Source organism: Betta splendens, chromosome 19 (assembly GCF_900634795.4).
Source record: "Betta splendens chromosome 19, fBetSpl5.4, whole genome shotgun sequence".
NCBI classification, from domain to species: domain Eukaryota; kingdom Metazoa; phylum Chordata; class Actinopteri; order Anabantiformes; family Osphronemidae; genus Betta; species Betta splendens.
In genome coordinates this window covers 15,269,220-15,284,499 of record NC_040898.2, presented here as the reverse complement: position 1 = coordinate 15,284,499, position 15,280 = coordinate 15,269,220, and the positions used below count along the sequence as shown (strand labels likewise).

The 15,280-nt window shown below is 46.1% G+C and overlaps 2 protein-coding genes across 5 annotated transcripts; both read right to left on the bottom strand.

The window, feature by feature from the left end:
- Positions 1-396: 396 nt before the first annotated feature.
- Positions 397-8,573, bottom strand: grb7 (growth factor receptor bound protein 7). 3 transcript variants are annotated; one of them, XM_029135492.3, is made up of 15 exons: positions 8,415-8,573; positions 6,548-6,723; positions 6,107-6,227; positions 4,320-4,476; positions 4,117-4,238; positions 3,460-3,534; positions 3,252-3,389; positions 3,060-3,170; positions 2,412-2,510; positions 2,247-2,336; positions 2,064-2,180; positions 1,878-1,935; positions 1,699-1,786; positions 1,516-1,609; positions 397-1,439 (listed from the first exon to the last, which is right to left on the bottom strand). In XM_029135492.3, the coding sequence occupies exons 2-15, from the start codon at positions 6,718-6,720 to the stop codon at positions 1,293-1,295; spliced, it is 1,590 nt and encodes a 529-aa protein (XP_028991325.1). In that variant the 5' UTR covers positions 6,721-6,723; positions 8,415-8,573; the 3' UTR covers positions 397-1,292. The 3 variants fall into 3 exon arrangements, with proteins under 3 accessions (XP_028991325.1, XP_028991326.1, XP_055360390.1); XM_029135493.3 differs by having other exon boundaries at positions 6,548-6,787; positions 8,415-8,562; XM_055504415.1 differs by having other exon boundaries at positions 8,421-8,540.
- A 714-nt stretch (positions 8,574-9,287) lies between these two features.
- On the bottom strand, positions 9,288-14,886 carry arf2b (ADP-ribosylation factor 2b). Of its 2 annotated transcripts, none has more exons than XM_029133878.3 (5): positions 14,727-14,886; positions 12,987-13,144; positions 12,408-12,518; positions 11,068-11,192; positions 9,288-10,933 (listed from the first exon to the last, which is right to left on the bottom strand). In XM_029133878.3, the coding sequence occupies exons 2-5, from the start codon at positions 13,132-13,134 to the stop codon at positions 10,772-10,774; spliced, it is 546 nt and encodes a 181-aa protein (XP_028989711.1). In that variant the 5' UTR covers positions 13,135-13,144; positions 14,727-14,886; the 3' UTR covers positions 9,288-10,771. The 2 variants fall into 2 exon arrangements, with proteins under 2 accessions (XP_028989711.1, XP_028989712.1); XM_029133879.3 differs by lacking the exon at positions 14,727-14,886 and adding an exon at positions 14,509-14,694.
- Between the last annotated feature and the right edge of the window lie 394 nt (positions 14,887-15,280).

The window sequence follows — 15,280 nt, the reverse complement described above, 5'->3', positions numbered from 1 at the left end:
AGCGCTCACACGCAGACATGCGCGGTGACAAACCTGAAACATGTGAGCATTTTAGGACGCAGTGACCCGAGGCCTCGCGCTGCAATTTATTGGGTTATTGAATGATAAAGGCTTTACAATAATCTAATTTAATTACTTTAGTGGTGCTTTCGTATGAAGAGGTTTTGTGTTTTCCAGTTTCACTTCTTAGGGACACTCTTATCCCAAACTGTACGTTTTGCTGGTACTTTGGTCTCTATCAGAGGTGTCCAACCCTGGTCCTCCAGAGCCACAGTCCTGCTGGTTTCCAACGCTCCCTGTCCCAGCTAATACTGATCACCTTGACCGGTGATCTATACTGTATTAGAGTTTCTACCCAAACAGAATTAATATCTAACAAAACTGGAAACTTTAGAATAGTTAGTCTGAAATTATTTATTCAACATATAAAATAAGTCTGAAAAGTCACAAAATATTTGTAATATGTATAAAACAAACAAACCTTAGGATAAAAACCCATATCTGGATATATGCAGACATTATGGCATTAGATCTTCATCACAAAACATTAAGTGCAACATATTAAAGGTGAAAAACGGAACCACCAACCTGATCATTTTATGATGAGACTGTCTGAGAACAGTTTGTTGTAGAGGGGAAAAAAGCAGCTCTTCACAGACCGTTCTGTGACTATTTATGAACCTGTCCCCGGTGCTGACTGACGTTAGCTGAAGTGATGCTGATTAAAACAAGGTGGTTTTAAGGCACAGAGGAGAAGCTAACAGAGAATAACAGTCAGATGCTACATCATTGCAACCCGGGCATGTTAACACTACCACCGTCCTCGTCCATGGCTTTGACTCAGGACGCCCCCTAATGGACGGCCCCCTGCGGTGCAGCCAGTGCTGTCCCCAGTGTTGGACCTCTCCCTTCATGTTCCTGTGGATCTGAGTCAAAGCGCACATTATTAAAAAGTGCTCTGTGTCCCAACGTGCCCAGGGCGACAAAGGTCTGTCCAGTGCGGCTAATTAAGCCTCATCCACAGGGGCAGTAGCTCGTTAAGAAAAAATAAAAAAAACCCTCGGTCTGAAGCTGCACATGGCGTCAAAATGAGAAAAGTGTCTGCAGAGGCTTCATGTGTGGCTCACACTCCCCCTCGAGTCCACAACAACGCTATCGCACAGACACCTTTGCACCTCCCCGACGCCTCAACGGCTCCTTATCAGCCGCGCGTCATGGATATCGACGCAATCTGCCGACGCGACGAGGGTTCCTGCTGATCTCGACCCGGAGGACGGACAGGAAGCGCGGCGTCACAGCGCGACGCAGACGCAGGGGTGTTTGAGGCAGACGGGAAGGATGCCCTTGTTGATCTGGTGGAACTCCACCAGCTGCAGCAGGTCTATGAATAGAGTCAGGCCGTCGTCCATGGTGAAGTACTTCCTGCCGCCATTCTCACACTGCGAGACGAGCACAGGCACGGTTAGGACGCACAACAGAAGCACGGCGACGGGTTGAGGACGGAGCAGAACCCACCGGGATCACCAGGAAGTGTTTGGTCTTCAGCTGGTAGCACAGCGTCAGGACGAAACACTGGCCGTGCTGCTGGCTGTCACGGATGAGGAACATCCTTCAAAAGACACACCCGTCAGTCTCCCCTCTGAACCCACTTTATTTTGGGTTATAGACCTGGTTCAGCGCGAAAGGCCCAGTACTGACCCGTCCACCAGCCCCTGCTTCTCTATCAGCCTCTGTGCCTCTGTCCTCGACACACCCCCATGAAACCACGGCTGAGATCTGTGGATGGCTACAGACAGAACAACGATGAAGCAGCACAGCGGCCGGGTCTGGGTCATGTGGGCCGGATCGGGACCTTGTCTCGTCTCATACAGACTTACAGGAAGGTCTCGCATTGGAGTTCAGGTTGGGCAGACTGCACCTCAGGGCTTCTCTCCTCTGCGCCAGGGAAGAGAAACAAAAGGTCATGTTCTCTTTTGGCGTTTCTCAGTTTCATCATATTTGGTTACGACTGAATCAGAAATCACTGCACTTCCATTAATCACCAACAACGAGCCGACCCTCACCCTCCAGGCCTGTCCCTCCTCCCGCTCGGCACTCTGGGCCTCCGTGGGGTTCTGGATGACTCGCCCTCCGGCCTTTCCTGAGAAGTCCATGGCGACGAGACTGGCCTCGGACTTGGACTGGACACAGTGAGCATTGGGTTAAGTTGAGCGGACTCTGCCAGAACCTGCCTCGTGTGGACTCACTTTGCTGTCGGCGAGTCGGGATCCCTTCCGCTCCAGAACGCGTGGGGCGGCCTTGGACAGCTGGTAGTTACACTGGAGCTGCTTCCCGTACTGAGCACAAACAGATCACACGCCTGTTGCCAAACACTGAGAAACACCCGTCGACCTAAAGGACTGCAGTCAAACCTTGAAGAGCCTGAAAGCAGACGTCCACGACGTCCGCGTCTGCTCGTTTTCAGCACACAGGATTTTCAAGTCCTGAACTCGGACGGGGTTTTTGGAAGGCTGTGCAAACACACAACACACAGTACATGAAGTGAGTGCAGAATTCTGCAAACTCGTCTTTTCAGCTGCTGTAGATTCAGATTCCGTTTACCTCCCATCCACTAACATGCACCGCTAACTAAAAACACAGGACTCCACTCGCCCTCTAAAACACCGATTAGTTTCACTTTAAAACAGAACAAATGAGGAAACTCGGGGCTGAATAATTACTCCGTCGCTGCACTTTTAGCGACTCGGGCGCCGAGGGTTTACATTCTGATCCAAATATCCCTGGGACACGTGAGAAGCGGTAAAGCTGCACTAATGAACGTTTCATATTAACAGTGGATTAAATGACTATTATGAACAGGCCCATTCACAGCAGCCCACTGTGTTGTTAGCCCTCAGATCCTCAGACTGTTTGTTCGTTTACATCCCATTAGCTGTGGAACATGTTCTACCCTGGGTCACAACTTCATGGTGAATTACAGAGCAGCAGCTACCGAAGGATTCGTGGCCGGTCCGACCGGCACACCGGGTCTTGGGCTGAGATCTGTGTTCTGAGGTTACCTTGAAACAGAAGGTGAAGTCTGTAGGAGCGCCGTACAGTTTACGGCTGTTCACCACCGTGTACACGTTCAGATCCTCCACATCAGCCACGTACTGCAGGTGTCGAGGCTCCTAGACCCCGACAGACACCCGATTAGAGGAACAAAGGCCGCTATTGGTTTATCATGGTACAAACGCGTGAACTTTGCTGACCTTGGATGAACCCTTCGTGGAGCAGTAGAGTCCGGAACGCCGGAGGAAGAAGTAGACCTTCTTCCAGGATTTACGGCTGGGCTCCTTCACATGCAAGAAACTCTGGATCTCTGGACACGACCCACAGCGGAGCAGGTTCTGCAGAGACACGGAGCGGGTTTAAAGGTCACCTGCTGGTCAGAACGAGCTGCTGTGTCCATCAGCGTACCTGAATGAGCTCTGCTGACGTCATCCCCCTGCTGCCGTCAGCGCTGTCAGAGATCAAGGACTCTGGGAAGAAGAGCTGCGAGCGGAAGCAGAGAACGAGTCCAAGAAGCAGGTTCAGCCGCAGAATGAGAAATAAAACACAAGGTTAAATAATACTCTGCATGACAGGTTCACCGAAGGTTTGGTTTAAGTAAACTAAAGATCCTGCTGGTTTCTGCCTCTGCGCGACTAAAAAGTAACCAAGTAACCAAGCTGACTGAAGAATCAACTTAACTGCTGGTTCGGTTCATCCATTAAAAAAATATAAAAAAAAAATAAAAAAAAAAAAGAGGTATTTCCTCTCCACTCTTTATATAGAACTCTATACACTGTAAGGTCTGAATCTTGTTGTGAGTATATTTATGCGTGTGTGTTATAGTCCCACAATGCAACAGGAAGTGCTGATCCAGTTTGTGAAACCAGCTGGAGGCAGCGTGGGCTCGCCTTTATCAACAGCCACAGCAGCAGACCAGACTCCATGTAATAACATATCTGAGCTAGTACGTCTCATCAATATCCACTGTACCGACAAGTTTCACAGACGGTTTGAAAAGGTTTTATAGTTTGCGTTACATAAAGAACCCCGTCATTCATTACATAAGCTCCTGAAGCTACGTACCACTGGCTTCCTGAAAAACTCATACTTGGCGTAGTTCTTGCAGAACATGAGTCGTGTGTCACCCTTGAGAGACCAGGTTGCCTGAACCTCCAGCACGACCTCGTGGTCCTCAAGACACCTCTCTGTGTGAGAAGCATGGAAACTGAACATTAACAGACATGTTGGACAGCTTCAGTTTCGTTATTGCAGCTTGTGAGTCTCACCGAGGCCCAAGGTGGGGTGGACCTCCAGCAGAGCCCAGTTCTCCTGGTCGCTGCAGTGGGCTGTCTGGACCAACAGGTGACACACCTCTCTGGCTGTAGCTCCTGGAGAAACCCACACGGACCTGCTGTGGCTGTCCTCACCAAACACCTTAATCAGCTGAGGAGAGGCAGCAGACACAATTAGACAAGGTGAAACACCACAACTAATGGTTGGCAGACCTTTAATGACATCCAGGCAAAAAAATAATAATAAAACACAGTAAACGCTACGCAGTCACTTCCTTCACATATTTCTAAAAACAACACTTTGAGGCCATGTTTCATAATGCTCCATCTGGAATCTCACTCCTCACCAACACAATTATGCAGAAAAAGACTGTGACAGAGTTTGAGTCATTCTCAGTGTGGAAAGAATAGAATGATTGATTGTGAAATAGATTGGTTCACAGGATTATAATACACGCAGTGATCACTGGACCTTGATTTTCTCTGCTAAATGTCGGGACCGACTGATCATATCACATTCGTGTGCGGAGCTTTCTCTTATGTGAGGTTGCCAACGTAGCGCACAACAAACAGCTCACAGCTGATGCTGGCAGAGGATCAGCTGGCTCAGCGAGTACACAAAGTACACAAAGTACACAAAGCCCAAATCTGAGGCTAAGAAGCTGTCAACAGCTCTGCAGCAGCAGACACTTTATGCAACAGGCCTCAACACATGCCTTTACGTAAGTGGCCCCTCACGCTCTTCCAGGGGCTCGTTGCTGCTTCATTTCTCAGACAGACAGAAACGGGCCTTGTGCTGTCGGATCGAGCGGCTGCCTGACAGCGCCTGGACGCAGCCACACGAGTCAACCCAAATGAAAACAAAGCTTCCGGACGAGGAAGCTGCAGCTGCCAATCAACAGCCTCCAGACAGGTTCAGCCAGTGCTGGCGTCACTCAGGACAAAAAAAGGCCAAATATAAAGCGGGAGGCTGACGAGAAACATTCCTTCACAGGCAGTCACACAGTTCAATATCCGGTCAGGCCGCTTCCAGAGGGTGAAGTATGTGTTTACTCCGAACAGCCTCGTGCGCCGACAGGTATCGATGACGTCACTGCTCCGATCCACTCACCGCACGCAGGAGCGACGGAGCTGCTGACCAGCAAACCGTGCAATCTGCTGCAACACAATCAAAAGCAAACAACGCTGCTGCTGCTGCTTCACAGGCTCCATATCAAACACACACCAGGAGCTGCGGCCGTTTCCTTTGCGACGAGCTGGAAAGAAACCTGGCTTCACCACCAGCACGTGGGTCGGCCTTCGGTGGATCCTCCACAGCTCCAGGAAGCGTCTGAACTGAACGTTATCTGGGTACGGATCAAACGGGCCTTTGTCTGGAAAATGTCGGCCAATAGTGAAACAATTACCCATTATTTTGAGAAAACACCTGTCTGGTCACTATGGGACCAAACAGAAGACATCACAGGCTACTATTAGATTTTAACTATAACTATTTTAAGTTTGGAGTCCAACAAACAGAAGCTGAATGTGTGAACACTGTTGTACAGACAGGATCAATAACATCTCCGCCCGCTGTTGTTTTCCATCGGAGGCTGAATGTGACGTGGAGACACGCTGCTGTAATTGTGTTTACGCCAGCAGTGTTTGTGTGTGAAGCCATGGCGACACCCGTCAGTCAACGACCTGCAGCTACACCTTCAGACGAACCCGCGCGAACCCTGACGGCGCCGCGGACGCGGAGCGGTGCCTTCGTTGCTCAGTGTTTCTCTCTATGAACTCACGTGTTTGTCGCTGGTCAGCGGAGGCAGTGAACTGATGAGCACTGGAGACTTTGAGGGGCTGCACAGCTCTGGGAAGGGGTTGGGTATGGACGGCACGGAGGCGGACAGAGACTCCTTCGCCCTGGAATAAGGCACAGCTTAAGATTTGAGCCATCATTTAACCAGAAACTGATTAACAGCCAGGAGCTTTCAAGCATCAGGGAACAGATGAGCTCATTCTAAGTGTCTGCTTGTTTTACTGTGCAATCAGGTTTATTACTCGTGTCTTAAAGGCTGGGAGTTTCTGGGCCAGTAAACAGAAACTGAAGGTCTGAGTCACATCCTGAGTCAATACGTGCTCCTCGGGCAGAGGCCCGCGGACTCACGTCCACTCATTGAGCAACTCCTTGGTGAGTGACATCATGGCGCTGCTGCTGCTGCTGCTGCTGCTGCTGGTCGTACCTGTTTGAGGAGATTAAGATGGGCTGGGAGCGGCGGACGGAAGGAGAGTCAGGAACCAGAGGAGCCAGAGTCAGAGTGGAGCTTCCCAGCAGCGCGTCTCCTCCCCCGGGGTGATCCGACCCCTCTGAGCCCTCGAACACTTCTGTCCAGGGACCGGCCACCTCCATCATCATCAGCTGAGGGTCAGAACCAGTGAGGCCACATGAGGATGTGGAGCGCGTGGAGGCCACAGAGCAGGTTCTACAGGAATCAGTCCAATCAGACGGGAAACAATACCACCTTTTCTTTATATGACGTGAGCGTCCGGGAGAAATAAATTTAATGATGATTTGCATGTTGTCTTTGTGGCCATTTTACATGGCTTCATGACGCCTTCAGGTTCCCTCTCATTTTTAGTTTGCTGCCACATAAATACAAAAGCATCAGCATTAAACGCATTCACACCTTGTGTGAAACGAAGGTTGATCGGTCATTACGCCCCATATGTTTAACATGGCCTGCCTCCGTCATCGTGCGTGTACGTTAGTGGTTCGATCACAAGGACGAAGTGGAGCTACCGTAGCTGAAGAGACCAACGGTGGCACGGAGCCAGAGAAGAACCGGAACCTGAATTTCCACACTTAAAGCAGCTGCTGCCTGTTTGTTCAGCTCATAAAAGCTTGTTTTCCTCAGGTTCAAAACAGCTACAGAGGAAAATACAAGCAGCCATGTGAATACTACATATAGTCTCCATACATTAAACCACTTTGGTGAGAGGACCACTAACACAAAGTGTCTGCAGGCGTCCAGGTAACTATTTAGGAGACTTTAACAAAGTTACCGCAGCGTTTGCAAAGCTTTAGTTATGAATGCATTAAGGTTATGTCCACACTTCACTACAACTCTGCCCTGAAGACACAGGTTTAAAACAGTCACCTGTGTGTAAACAGGTGTGTATTTGTGTAGGGGAGAATGGGGACAAACAGCTGCACAGTCCGGGATATTCTAGTGCTGATGTTCAGGGCGCTCACTCATTTTTAGCGTTATCGCTGTCACACAAGGACTTTTCTAGTAAATCTGAAGACGAACATGGACCACGTCAGGTGAGGATGAGGAGCAGGGGCTGCGTGGATCAAGTAGAGACCAGAAAGGCAAAAGCCCAGTACCAGTCTAAGTTACCTGGCTGTATGCATTCATTTGAACATGGGCCCAGGGCAAAGCAGGTGTAATCGTTGCCTTGACAACGGAATCCAAAACAAGACAAAGCGCTGTGTTTTTATATTATGTCCATAAAAAATACCTTTAAAAAGGAAACAGCCCAAACAATGAATTGCTTAATTAGTTCGAATAAAGTTAACAACTGAAAATGTTTTATTGTTTAAAGCACTAAACTCGGAAGTTATTATTACAATTACTGACTAAAACTTTCATTAACTGCTTCTGCTCTTCATTAATTGGACTCAACTAAAGAGCTGATCGATTACTACTGAACCTCACTCGTAATTTGACGGGATAAACTGGGGAAAACTACTCAACTACGTTGAGGTTAGTGCTCATAATGAGTAACTGATTCACACTGAGCCGGTGATAAAGTAGCTCAGGAGTCCACCTGAAACCCTGAAGCCTGAAGAGACGTCAGACCGCCGTCATTGTGCCACGTTTATCCTTCGGTCTGAACATGAACGAGTTCTACTGACGCGGCGCCAAACGGAAGCTTCCTCCATTCGCCCGAACGAGCTGTGATCCACTGACCCAAGCTTCTGCTCCGGCGGTACCAACGCAGTTCTACTGGGCTAATGTCTGCGCCACCTTTAGCCTCGCAGCTGAAACCCGCTGCACCTGCTGGGCTTAGCTTGTTAGCATCTCCGACACTCCGCTCATTACTCACCTGTACCTGCGTGTCGTCACTCGGCGGCTTTCACACGTCTCACATCACGTTGAGCCACACTGAACTGCTGAACTTGGACCCTTCCCTCGAACGACAAGCGGAGCTCGGTGCCAGTATCTACGTGCCAGCGGCACCTGATTAGAGAAGAGAGGGTGGGCGGGGTTTGTGCTTCAGGTGTGCGCGCAGGCCCCGCCCCCTTACAGAGCCAGAGCAGTTTACGTTCAATAGGTCGTTTGGTTCAAATCAATTTCCACATCTGGAGAAGTAATAGTATGTGTACTAGTACCATACTCTCAGATTCCCTTCACCTTCAAGTGATGACTTTTGACTCCCAAACTTAGGTACCAGATTGCATTTGGTGACAGGAGCAAGTTATAAAATGTTTTTAAAAGCAAAAAGCAAAATAATTGAGTAAGTCCTGCATCTTCCAGCACCATCAATGGAGAATGTCTCCATCTAGAGGCCAAATCTGATCAAATCCAAGGAGCTGAATCAGCATTTACTTGTTACATTCTTTTTTCACACAATGAACTTGTTTAAAGTTCTGTAAACAGTAATGAATCTTTGCTTTTGTTTATTGAGGAAGTGCACACACGTGCAAATGCAAACTTTTTAGGCTGGTATTATTGATACTATTTCTGGCCTGTTGTTCAACACGTCTGTGTTTGGATTTATTGCTGTCCCTATGACTGTAAAATACATAAAATGTACAGTTAAATGATACAAATTCCTGAAGGTCCAACAGACGAAAACATGCAGGAGTTTGTTTAATCTGAGGTCAAACACAATAAGGACCTCAAACCTCGGCTTCAACACATGTTCAGTCACACGACCTTTTCACTTCTGCACTAACAAAGTCGCCCTCAGCAACAGTTAGATTGGATCATGTTTATTAATGTGTTCAGGATCCCCACAGAGACAGTTTACAGGGGAACTTACAGATTTACAATCATTCCTGACAGAAGTGCCATCTTCAGCCCCACGGGTGAGCGGTGACGACCAGAGAAGCTGCAGACACGTCGGTCTTTCGTGAAGGATGCAGCACTATCATGAAAAGACGACCCAGACACTGGAGCTGGGTTTCCTTTCTTCACGTCTTCATATTTGGTGCCAGTCCTTAATTCCATAAGGAAAATCAGACACTGGATGCGTTAAACCCCGTCAGTCAAAAATCATGCAGTTTAGGCTCTCGAGGCTGCACTCACTGATTTACGGGATTTGTCATAATGCTCAATTGCATTTGGTTCAGCAAACATAGTACAAATAGAAATGATGAATCTAGCTACAGAACAAAACACATCTAACATCTCTCAAAAGGAAAAACGTGAATCGTGAATGTACGAGGACACGGTCGAACGGCTGAAGTCGTCAAATGCACAACACTTTGTATTTGATAAAGCAGAAAAACTATCAGAATGATCTTGAAATCCAAATTACCCAGGTGAGGCTACCAAAACAATTCAGTATAATAATTTGCACAGTCACAGGTTCTAATTTTAAAGTACATTTTATTTTTCACGCTTGTTGGCTTCCCTTGTGCTTCATGGTCTCAGTGGGGGTAGAAAGGTAGTGTTCATTGCAGAACCATTGCTAAGAATAATCTGTCATATTCCAATATAATAATAAAAAACAGCATGATTTTCAGATGACACCAGAACAATTGAGGATGGGTGTTTATTTATTCTTTTTTTGTTTTTACAGTTTTCTGATTTGCTTCGACCTGATACAGGTTAAGATGCAATTTACTGAATCTCTTACTGGTGGATGGAGGTTTCAAAAATCAAGGTTAAAATGAACATCTAGCATTCAGTCTACACTGGGTGAATGTTTCTAGCTAACATATTTACTACAGGGGAAGGAAGCTTGCACCCTTGCTCTTTCTTTGCCGTATGAAAACCATGCTTTCTCTGCAGAATAAGGGAGAGGGAAAAGGGGGCCGTGCAAGACTGAGAGTGGGGGGAGGCTGAGTGGGGCAGAGGCTGAGTTTGGTGGATGGAGAAAGGGGCTTGAAAACCAGACTGCTGATTCCACAGAAGGTCTGTAAAAGGCACGCCAGGGTTACTCCCAATCCCAGCCAACATACACAGAGACGCCTGCACACCCACACACTCGCTGGACACACAAGACACGCACACACTCGCACACCCAAACAAACGCACACACAACCGCACACACAAGCAGCACCAAGAGTACTGACGCAGGGAGAAAGCAGGAGTGAGGGAATGAAGGAAGTTCTTGAAAGAAAGAGCTGGGGTTGAAACTTGGGTTAGACGGGAGCGAAGGGGCCTGGATCCGGTGCTGCCGCTGTGTTGAAACAGAAAAAAAACAACAAACAAAAAACAAACTGGTGGAATGGATCATTTCTGGTTCTTCAGCTGGTTGGACAGCCAGTCGAGGCCCTCGTACAAGCCGTCCCCGCTGGTGGCGCAGGTGGCCTGGATGTACCAGCTGCGCTGGCGGAGGGCATGCAAACCCAGCTTGTCTGTGATCTCTGCAGCATTCATAGCGTTGGGGAGATCCTGGGGGGGAAAAAGAAACATGCAGAGCTGCTTCACAAGGACTTGTATCTTCACTCAGTTAATGCACTAAACATCACACGTATGCACTGGAACTAAAAGTCTGATGGAATTGGATATCTCCCAGGCAACCGCACCTGTTTATTTGCAAAAACAAGCAGGACAGCATCTCTGAGTTCGTCCTCGGCGAGCATTCTGGACAGCTCCTCCCTCGCCTCGTTCACTCGCTCTCTGTCGTTACTGTCCACCACAAAGATGAGCCCTAAGAAGACGACACGGCATTTAAAAGGATCAACGTGGATGAAGAAAAGTTTATCAACAAAAAAATGAGGTTTTCTGCAGACAAATCCTCTCTCCAGCTGTGATTGGTTTCATTAAGAAATAATTATGTGCAAAGTGTTCCTGCAGCTCAGTAAATCTTTTCTCTGCATAAAAGCTGGATGCTCATTCCATCCCAGACTCTGAAGTAGAGACGCTTGGTGAACCACACAGATTCCAACTGCTGGATAATAACGACTATAATCTGCTCTGACATCATCATGTGAAGGACAGAGCAGCTGCAGTTTGTTACGATATGCAACATAAAGGAAAAGGTTGTTCCTTACCTTCTGTCAACTCATTGTTAATGTACAGCTGGTAAATATTTCACCATCCCTTTAAGCTGACTGAACACTAAATAATTAACCTAAGCTCATCAGTCGACAAATCAGCTTTAAGCTATGTAAATAACGAAGTTAAACTGACTGACCTTCGCGGAAACCGTTTTTCAATCCTTACATATTAAGTGTATTTGCCCATTTAATTAGATGGCTGTGAGAGACAATGTGCTGCAGCACATGGAGCCATTTTGTTCCAGAGTCAGTACAAAGACAACAATGCTGCTCCCAGTCACACTGTTGGTATAAGAGGTCAGGCTGTGGGACAGAGTTTAATACCCATGAAGTTATAATGAACATCGACCATGTTCCTTGTTGAGCCTCCTGTTTAAATGTGGTCTGACAACCAAACCTAGAATGAAAAAGACTTGGAAAAAGGAGTATATATATTTTTTACGTACTCCTCTTGTTAAAGCAAAGCTGTCCATCACAATATGGCATTCAGCGTAAGTTATGCTGCTTGTTAAACTGCTGGACAGAACAAAAAAAAAAAAAGCCTTGAATTTACAACATTTTGTAACTACCAAGACAATAAAATTTGGCTCCGATTCTGAAGTTTGCCATTAAACACTGAAGCTGATGCATATGTGGGGGTGAAGCTTCCCAAAGAAACCAATAAAATACATGTTCAGCTTGGAATTTACCTAAAGTTTCTTCATGAGAAAGGAAAGAGCACAATGACACAATGTGATCTTTTAGAACTGAACTATGAGGCATGACTCATAGTTCCACTACATTCAGCATCATCTTTAAGTACCAATGAGGACACCTATGGGCAGAAATGTTCACCAACACCAGCTCACACAACCACCCCTCCTCACCTTGAGTGTTCTGGAAGTAGTGGCGCCACAGTGGCCTGATTTTGTCCTGACCACCCACGTCCCACACTGTGAAGCTGATGTTCTTGTATTCTACAGTTTCAACATTAAAACCTGGACAGAAGAGAACATGCATGTGTCGCTGTAACAAGGCTTCATACAAAACACTTCATGGAGTTTAACTTTTCTAGAATTCATATTTATTGCCGAAAACTTAATTAAAAGCTCTACAACACTTAGATCATTAAATGGAAGTGGCCTTTTGACTGTGATCAGAGCTTTTTCTATTTTCTGCATAGGTAGTTTAAATAAATTCCATTTTCCCATTTATCTTAAAAAATTCCATTTTCTTTTGTATATTTATTTCTCCGATCAGGGTTTTGTCCTTTTAGTCCTGACATCACACACGCATCAAAATTTCATGATTATAAATGTTGTATTAATTTAACAAGTTTAGTGCAGTGCAGCCTTAATTATGATCTACCAAAGAAGCACAGGCCAAAACAGGCTTTACATCAAGTACCTTCAACTTCCCAAAATCAATAAAGCCACTACACAGCTCAAAATCACTACAACACCTACCAATGGTGGGAATGGTGGTGACTATCTCGCCAAGCTTCAGTTTATATAAGATGGTTGTTTTTCCAGCAGCATCGAGACCGACCATGAGAATCCTCATCTCTTTTTTGCCAAATAGGCCCTTGAATAAACTCGCAAATACATTCCCCATGGTGACGAAGCTGTTCAACAGAAGAAGCAAACAGGGTTAGGAGAGTTTTCAGTTTAAATGTAATACGTACTGTGAAGAACAAAAGGATGATGATGATTGAAAAGAAAAAAAAAACAAAAAACACTTATTTAGGGCATGCAGACATTAAATGTGATCTCAGCACCAGTGGAGAGATGATCAAGGAACAAACAACTGAATAAAAGAAGCTGATGACATACGAGTATCTGGTTTACTAAAAGTGCAGGAGCAGCACAATGAATGGTGGGAAAACAAGTGAGATGTTTGTTTAAGGTGCTGCTTTACCACTGCGTATTATCTACCAACCAAACCACTGCAGGTCTACCCCGACACAGGTTCTATTGTTTTATTGAACTCTTACCACATAGCTGATATAGATCATCTGTCCAGTGAGACAGAAGGAAAAGCACAATGATCCTGTCATGAATTTTCTTAAACTTTAAGAGTCTTAGTGCAGTCTCCCTTAAACCGTTGGCTTCTATCATGTCAGATTACATCATCAAGATGACGATTTATCTGCTGGAATGTGAGTTATTATAATAGAAGGGAAGATAGGGACACATTTACAGGCAGTTATATGGGATGGGAAGTTACAAATCGGATGAAGTCGCCCTTTATCTGCTGGGAGGCCAAGTTCAGGGTCTCAGTAACACGTTTGGTCATTTTCCAGCATAAAAATCAAACATCCTCAGGTTATAATGTTGCTAAATATGCTTTTTCTCTCATCAGTTCTTATTGTTAACACACGTCTCTAGATTTTTGGACTAATTAAGCCCTCTACATGTGTCAGGTCGGCATTTAGAAAATAATCATCGGCGTTAACCATTTTCCAAGATTAAGTTAGTTAATAATATCGATGGTTGGTATATTACACGAAAATTTACGCGAAAGTCACCGCGAATAGCAGCCCTGGTGCTGTTATAAACAGAGTATCCAACCGATCAGCAGATAAGAGGCCTGTTCCAGTTGGCAACGCTAACGCACCTCAATGGGTGAACCGTCACAAGACGCTAGGTCCTAGCACGCTAACAACCGCTCCATCGAAACGAAAGATCGGCAGTTTAGCAAAAATGGTGTTAAGCGCTTCCTTGAGCCATTTGGTTTTGCCGTTCTGTTATTTTTTAGATTTCTAATGTGGGAAAAGTCAGAGATTGAACTTTATCAAGTTAGCACCGCTCAAACGCCGTTAGCTTCATTAAGGGCGGATGCTTCGGCTAGTTAGCTTGCTGCTAGCGGACGACAGCGTCCACAATCTGGCAGAACAGCCTTCATCGTTTACGACACGCTGCGAAACATTGTTTACATACAGAACAACCCCAAGAAACAAGAGCCGCCAGGGAAAGTCAAACTCCGTACCTTATGAAGCGCACAGCGACTCTTTGGCCGTACAGGAACTGCTTAGCAAGCAGGCTAATACCAGCCGCTGTTAGCTAAATGCCGCGTCACAGGAACGAACGAGTACAGTGACGTCACGTTAAACGCGAACTAAATCAGAAGTTTGAAACGAGCGGCAACCACCTCGTGTAATATGACAGTATCAAGTCGAAAAACTGTTCATTTGTGCCGATTGTTACCTTTAGGAAGACAGCTTCTCAATCTTTCCGTTATCTTACAGTGACACTCCAAAATGGCGTCTTGCGCAACCAGGGAGACACCGGTGTACGAGAACTTCCCACTATCAACACTGAGCCAATCACAGCACAAATTGTGTAAATTAAGGCCTGCCCAGATTCCGCAGCCGACCAATCACAGCGTCTGTGGGCCTCTATGTTCACAGTACACAAAATGTCGAGGAAGTGAAACGCGCAAGTTTATTGAAGTTACAGAAACAGAAGTGGGAAAACAGGTTCCTCTAGTCACGAGTTAATGCCTATTAATGACACCTGTTAATTAGTCCGTCATCCAGGCTGCTCTGCGTGAATGGACCTGTGAATAGGTGAAAGATGCTCAGATCTCAAAGATACACATTTACAAATTACTATAAACAAAAATGAAGTTTAACTGGGGGCGTCAATTTTTTGACATTTTACCTCACACATTTTTTAAATTTTTAATCCCAGTTTTGACTTATTAATGTTGTACATAGCAGACGCAATGTTGTACATTGCTGTGTTTTTAATCAGACAAT

Excerpts from the sequence above, each read along its gene's own strand:
- grb7 (XM_029135492.3), bottom strand. The coding sequence starts at position 6,720 with ATGATGATGGAGGTGGCCGGTCCCTGGACAGAAGTGTTCGAGGGCTCA. Across the intron at positions 3,171-3,251 it reads CCACGAAGGGTTCATCCAAG|GAGCCTCGACACCTGCAGTA; the intron begins GTCAGCAAAGTT and ends GTCGGGGTCTAG. Across the intron at positions 1,936-2,063 it reads AGGAGGGACAGGCCTGGAGG|AGGAGAGAAGCCCTGAGGTG; the intron begins GTGAGGGTCGGC and ends TCCCTGGCGCAG.
- arf2b (XM_029133878.3), bottom strand. The coding sequence starts at position 13,134 with ATGGGGAATGTATTTGCGAGTTTATTCAAGGGCCTATTTGGCAAAAAA. Across the intron at positions 12,519-12,986 it reads CACCACCATTCCCACCATTG|GTTTTAATGTTGAAACTGTA; the intron begins GTAGGTGTTGTA and ends TCTTCTGTCCAG. Across the intron at positions 11,193-12,407 it reads CTACTTCCAGAACACTCAAG|GGCTCATCTTTGTGGTGGAC; the intron begins GTGAGGAGGGGT and ends TCGTCTTCTTAG.